Genomic DNA, 7,492 nt, shown 5'->3' on the forward strand with positions numbered 1-7,492 from the left:
TTTCTTTTCAATTCAACCACGTATGCATCTCTTGTTTACATTATCATTTTTTAGTAATTATATTAGTTTTAGTTTAGTTGTTTGTTAATTAAATAAGTTGTAAGTGTTTTCTTAATGTTGATTGGGTTACTTCTTGATTCAATCTCATCAATGCACTTATACTTTGCCTTAAATTACAGCACCTAATTGGATTTGCACATTTCCATGTTGTTATGTATTAGGTGAAATTTTTTACAATTGCATAATGAAATTAGTGAATTGAGTCGAACTACTTATTCATCAGGGTTTTTAAGTGAATATAATCACATAACAAGGTATTTGTTCCTTGTTAATGCTTTGCAATTTTTTTGAGTCTACTTGACTTGATTCTTATCAAGACTTGTCACTTTTTGTAACAAGCACCTTATACATGTGATTATTTCATTATTCTTAAGAATGAATAAGTAGTCTCTTTTCATTATTGAATGGGTTATTGTTAATTGTGCCATTTTCTATTAATTTTGCGCTTTCACTTACACAATTTCAATATCCAATATCTCAAATACTCAATTCACTTTTGTGGTTCCCTAGGGTTTCTTATGCCATAAGTTTTGCTTATGCTTTACTTGCAACCTAGGCCACTTAATTGAGGAATACATGTTATTTCTTTTGCTTATGTGGTTATCATTTTTACTCGGCCAATGTGTGTGTTCTAAACCGTGCGCATTTAGAATACGCGTATTGTCTTTTTTCAATAAATCTCTTTTAGGTATTTTGATTGATTGGATTTGAAAACTTGTTCTGAACTTGCTTGAAGTGTCTTTTTATGGAACATAGAAAAGAGCTTGAACAAATACCAAGTGAGATTTGAGCTTTGATTGTGTGGTTTCATATTTTCAATCACAATTTTTGTTCTTGTGTGTTATACTCCTTTTATGATTATGATCTTAGATTTGCTTGAGTCTTTATGTCCTATATTTGATGTTTTGAATTGCATTTAGTATGATTGAGGCCATTTTTTTGAAATTGAACTCACATACCCATATGGCCAACCCTTCCATCTACCCTTGTAAACCATTTGTGAGCCTTTTAATTTCTCTTTGTTCTAATTTTAAGCACATCATTTGCCCTAAGTGAAAAACCATTATGTCCTTGAATTGTATCTTTGATTAGCTTGGATTTGAGTGTATGTGTTAATCAAGTGTGGAGGAAATTTGTAGAAAATAATGGTAGAAAGTTATTTTGGGTGTTCATTGAGAATATTTGAAAAAATGGGTAAACACTCATACATCTATCACTTAAAACATATGCATCTCTCTTATACGATAAAAGAAAATTTTGATGTACATGATTTAAAAAGAAAAACAAATGATAATGTAAATAAGAGATGCATATGTGGTTGAATTGAAAAGAAGCATGCATGAGTGAATGCGAGAAAGGGATAAATGAGTAGTTAGGTTGTTTTGTTATGTATATAGGATGATATAGAATTAGGTGGGATACTTGGGCTAATCAAAGATCCAATTTACTAAGTCCACCTAACCATATTAATCCTACCTTACCCTAGCCCCATTACAACCCTCAAAAGTCCTCATGATATTTGTATTCATGCATCAAATATTAGTGGATTGTTAGATGAGTTGCAAATCTTTGAAAAATATTATTAAAGGAGCATTGAGTGATTAAGCCCTAAACACTAAGCGATTAGAGTGTTAACACATCTGGTGAGGGGTTCAATTGCTCAATTCTATGATTACATCCCTTATCTTGTATCTTCTTGCAAATTGCTTTTTAAGTTCTTGCAAATTTCAAATTAAATCTTGGGACATTGATCATATTGCTATATTTGCTTTATCTTGGCCTTAAGTTCTATTTTGGATTGATTGAGATTCTCTTGTTTGTTTTTTACTGAACTCAATAGGAGCCATAGTATAGATATAAATAGATAGCATTTAGTATAGTTTCATGCATATAAGTTGTTGCATTAAATAAATTGTGTACCCTTTCATTCATCTTCCTTGGTTGTGTTTAACATGAGGACATGCTATTGTTTAAGTATAAGAGAATTGATGAATCCATATTTGACGATATATTTTGGTTTGATTTGAGTGGATTTCATCATATAAAATCACATTTATTCATCTAAATAGCATGCTTTTGAGATTTCTTCCAAAAATGTGCTTGAAAGTGAAAACATGTTCTTTTGTGCTTAATTTAATCAATTTTTATTTACTTTAATCCCATTTGGTGCCTTGATGTATTTGCTAAGTGATTTCAGGTTTCCAAGGCAAGTATGGGTTAAAGAAGTGAGAAAAAGAGAATGCAAAAGGGAAGAAACCATGAAGAAATGGAGTTTGGACATTTCAGCATCTGTGCTGCGCACACACAAGCGCGAGCTCAGCGACGCATACGCGTGACCCACGCATACACGTGGGAGGAATTTTGTCCGGCGACACGTACGCGTGACCGACGCGTATGCGTGACCCGTATCACGTGAGCTCATTAATGCAAATCGCTGGGGGTGAATTTTGAGCCTTCAAAACCCATTCCAACTCATTTGCTGAAGCTATTTGAGGCCAAAGTGAAGAGGAATGAAGGGAGGGGACAAATAGGTTTAGCTTTTACATATTTTTCTCTTTGTTTCTAGAGAGAGAAGCTCCCCCTCTCTCTAGAATTAGGTTAGGTTTAGTTTAATTTCCTTTAATTTCAGTCTTTAATTCATGTTTTAGTGTAGTTTCCTTTATGTTTTCATGTTCCTTCATCTTGATCTTCTTTGTTTCTCTTGTTATTTCCTTTATTTTCTCGCTTTTATATTATGAACACTTTTGTTGAATTTAATTTCAATTAATGCAATTTATGTTTTATATTCATTAAATGCTTCCTTTAGTTGTTATCATTTTCTTGCTTTTTTATGCAATTTAATATGATTTTATTTTCATGCACACCAAGTGTTTGATAAAATGCTTGGCTTAGTTTTTATTTAGTTTTTCTTCACTCTTGGATTGGAATGGATGACTTTGGTGATCCTTGAGTCATTGATGTCCATTCTTGTTTGATACATTATAGTAGTTAGTTGATTTGGTTTCCCTTGACCCTAAGTGACCCAATAATGTTGACTTAGGACTTAGGAATTAGAATCAACTATACCTATTTGACGTATCCTCGATGTTAGGATAGACTAGGTAGGATTAACTCTTTATAATCATTATGTATTTGTGGTCAATGGCTAGGATAGGTAACCTTAGCCCTCAATCCATGCCAAGAGGTTTCTTGCATTTGAATTTTCCTTTCCTTACATTTTATTGCTTTGAATTTTATTGCTTTGACTTTTATTTCTTGCATGTTTAGTTTTCACACTCTTGGTTGAGGAATAGGTGTTTGGGTAAAATTGAGTTGTGGATGTTCATTCTGCATTGTGTGATGATTGTTAATTAATTTGGTTTCCACTAACTCTAAGCCTCCCATTAATAGAGTTGGCTAGGACTTGTGGATTGAGATTAATTATGCCTTTTTGACTTGTCCTCGATGTTAGGATGGACTAATTGGGATTAATTCACACACAATTACCATGTTTGTGGTCCGCAACTAGGATAGGATTTCTTAATTCCCCAATTCTCACCAAGAGTCCTTTTTAGTATTTAATTTCCATTTTCATTGCTTTTAGTTGCTTTTGATCTTTAATTTCTTGCATGCTTGTTTTACTCCCTTGCTATTTACATTTCTTTGCTTCTTATGCCATCAAACCCCCATTTCCCTTCATAGCCAATGACTAATCACCTCAATTATAACTCATAAGGAAGACGACCCGAGAGTCTAAATACTCTTGGTTTATATTTTGGTTTGAATTGTGACATCCATTGGATTACATTTTGATTGTGAGAGTTTATTGTTGGTTTGGACTATGCTACTAACGAAGTGATTCTTATTTTGATTAAATTCCGAACCGACACTAAATTCTCACTTATCAAACATCTTTAGAGCCTAAAATGCTCTATATTCAAGCTCCACTAGTAGATGGCAAGCTTTTCCAAACACCAATTGGTATGGAGACATGCCAATATGTGTCTTAAAAGCTGTTCTATAAGCCTACAATGCATCATCTAGCTTCTTGGACCAATCTTTTCTTGAGTTCCCAACAATCTTCTCAAGGATCCTCTTGAGTTCTCTATTTGAAATTTCAGCTTGACCATTGGTTTGTGGATGGTATGGGGTTGCTACTTTGTGCTTAACACCATATTTAAGGAGGAGTGTCCCAAGTTACTTGTTGCAAAAGTGAGTTCCCCCATCACTTATAAGAGCTCTTGGAACCCCAAACCGGCTAAATATGTTCTTCCTCAAGAAATTAATCACCACTTTGTTGTCATTTGTTGATGTAGTTATGGCCTCTACCCATTTGGATACATAGTCAACAGCCACCAATATGTAGTTGTTTGAGTATGAGGGTGAGAATGGTCCCATGAAATCAATCCCCCCAAACATCAAACAACTCTAATTCCATGATGAATCTTTGTGGCATTTCATTCTTCTTGGGTAAATTGCGAGCTCTTTTACACTTATTGCACCTTGTTACAAACTCATTTGCATCCTTGAATATTGTAGGCCAAAAGAATCCATACTGCAACACTTTGACCGCAATCCTTTCTCCACTAAAATGTCCTCCATAGATGGATTCATGGCAATGCCAAAGAACCTCTTGTCCTTCCTCATGAGAGATGCATCTTCTCAGAATCCCATCAGCACACCTCTTGAAGAGGTAAGGCTCATCCCAACTGTAATACTTAGCATCATTGATGAGCTTCCTTTTTAAGTGTTTGTTGATGTTGGAAGGTAGCTCTCTAATGGCCTTGAAGTTGGCTATATCTGCAAATCATAGAGCCTCTTGAATCATCATCAATTGATCATCCAAAAAGCTTTTATTTACCCCAGGGTTGTGTGCTTCATTCTCCTCATGTGGTATTCTTGATAGGTGGTTAGCCACCTTATTTTCTGCTCCACTTCTATCCTTGATTTCAATGTTGAATTCTTGGAGTAGTAGGATCCATCTTATCAGTCTAGGCTTGGATTCTTGTTTGGTTAACAAGTATTTGAGAGCTCCATGGTCAGTAAACACAATAACTTTAGAACCAATGAGATATGATCTGAATTTATCAAAAGCAAAAACTATAGCAAGAAGTTCTTTTCCTGTGGTGGTGTAGTTCGTTTGGGCTTCATTAAGAACCTTGCTAGCATAGTAGATGACATACACTAGCTTGTCTCTCCTTTGTCCTAAAACAACACCAATAGCAAAATCTGATGCATCACACATCAATTCAAAACGTAAGTCCCATTTAGATGGTGCTATAATAGGTGCATAGGAGAGCTTGCTTTTGAGCTCATCAAAGGCTTGCATACATTCTCTATCAAAGATGAATGGTACATTAGAGACAAGCAAGTTGCTTAGAGGTTTGACAATCTTTGAAAAGTCTCTAATGAACCATCTATAGAACCCACCATGTCCGAAGAAACTCTTAATTGCTTTGACATTGCAAGGTGGGGGTAATTTTTCAATCACTTCCACCTTGGCTCTATCTACCTCTATGCCTTTTTAAGAGATTTTGTGGCCAAGGACTACCCCTTTGGTAACCATAAAATGACACTTTTCCCAATTCAAAACTAGGTTAGTCTCTTGACATCTCTTGAGCAACAAGACAAGGCGGTGTAAGCAATTAGGAAAGGACTCACCAAAACCTGAAAAGTCATCCATGAAAACCTCAATAAACCTCTCAATCATATCAGAAAAAATAGACAGCATGCACCTTTGGAATGTGGCAGGTGCATTGCACAAACCAAAAGGGCATACGTCTATATGCAAAAACACCATAAAGGCAAGTGAAAGAAGTCTTCTCTTGGGCTTTAGGATACACTACAATCTGGTTTTATCCTGAGTATCCATCTAAGAAATAGTAGTACTCATGTCCAGCAAGCCTCTCCAATATTTGATCCATGAATGGTAGAGGAAAATGGTCCTTCCTTGTGGCTTCATTGAGCTTTCTATAGTCTATACACATGCACCATCCAGTCACTGTTCTTGGTAGTATCAATTCATTTTTTTCATTTGGCACAACTATGATTCTGCCCTTCTTGGGAACTACTTGGACCAGGCTCACCCAAGGGCTATCTGAGATGGGGTAAATCACCCTTGCTTGCCATAACTTCAACACTTCTTTTTGTACCACTTTCTTTATTGTTGGGTTCAATCTTCTTTGTGGCTGTATTGAGGGCTTGGCATCCTCCTCAAGAAGGATTTTATACATCTATATTAAAGGGTTAATCCCCTTTAAATATGAAAGTGTCCACCTTATGGCATCTTTGTGTTGCCTAAACACATTGATGAGCTTCTCTTCTTATTCTTCACTCAAGCTTGAGTTGATGATTACTGGATATGTGTCATTGTCACCCAAGTAGGCATACTTCAAGCCTGGAGGCAGGGTCTTTAACTCCAATTTTGGTGCTTCCACTTTCTTTTTGTTTACCTTGTCTAGCATGATTGAGCCTTCTATGATTTCTTGTGGTAGTTCACCACATGATATTTGTTGATTTTGCTCCATTACTTCTTCATATTATTCTTCTTCTAGGACTCTTTGAACCAGCTTTTCCATTGTGTCTACCATCATGCATTCACCAATGGACTCCTTTGGGTAGCTCATTGCAGTGAAAACATTGAACACCATCTTTTATTCATACAGTCTTAGGACTAACTCTCCTTTTTGTACATCAATTATAGCCCCAGCTATTGCCAAGAATGGTCTTCCTAGTATGATTGATGTATTAACCTCTTCCTCTATGTCAAGCACCACAAAATCAGTGGGGAAGATGAACTCTTCTACCTTAACCAACAAGTCTTCCACCACTCCATGGATAAACTTGAATGTCCTATCAGCTAGTTGGAGTGCCATCCTTGTTGGTTTGGCCTCTTCAATTCTCATTCTCTTCATCATGGCCAATGACATAAGGTTAATGCTAGCTCCCAAATCACATAATGCCTTTTCAATGCTTATGTCCCCTATGATGCAGGGGATTTGAAAGCTCCCATGATCTTTCATCTTTTGGGAAAGCTTCTTTTATTTAATGGCACTACATTCTTTTGTCATGAGCTCTTTTAGGAACTTGGCATAGAGTAGCATTTGCTCTAATGCTTCAGCAAAAGGGATGTTGATTTGAAGCCTCTTAAAGATCTCCAAGAACTTAGAAAACTGGCTGTCCTTCTGATGACATGTCATCATGCCATGTTTTTCTATGCTCTTTCATACAAGAAATTGATGATTTATGCTTAAACATTGAATGCTTTGGTGCTTAAATGGTATATTTCTTTGATCTTTTGATTTGATAAACTCTGTAGGAAATAAGAAGAAAAAGAAGCAAAGAAGCACAAAATAAGCTAAAAAAGAGAAAAAAAGAGTTTTGGGGCACACTTTGAAGTTGGAGCACACTTTAGAGCCTTAGACCACGCTTTTAAAAGCATGGCCCATGACCA

At 35.8% G+C, this 7,492-nt stretch overlaps 1 protein-coding gene across 1 annotated transcript; it reads right to left on the reverse strand.

Annotated features, from left to right (window-relative positions):
• Positions 1-4,441: 4,441 nt before the first annotated feature.
• LOC107479573 (uncharacterized) lies at positions 4,442-7,061 on the reverse strand. Its single transcript, XM_016099703.1, has 4 exons — positions 6,703-7,061; positions 5,371-5,456; positions 5,104-5,268; positions 4,442-4,839 (listed from the first exon to the last, which is right to left on the reverse strand). Exons 1-4 carry the CDS (start codon positions 7,059-7,061, stop codon positions 4,442-4,444), a joined length of 1,008 nt encoding a protein of 335 aa, XP_015955189.1.
• Between the last annotated feature and the right edge of the window lie 431 nt (positions 7,062-7,492).

The sequence above is a fragment of the Arachis duranensis genome, chromosome 3 (genome assembly GCF_000817695.3).
Source record: "Arachis duranensis cultivar V14167 chromosome 3, aradu.V14167.gnm2.J7QH, whole genome shotgun sequence".
Lineage (NCBI taxonomy): Eukaryota > Viridiplantae > Streptophyta > Magnoliopsida > Fabales > Fabaceae > Arachis > Arachis duranensis.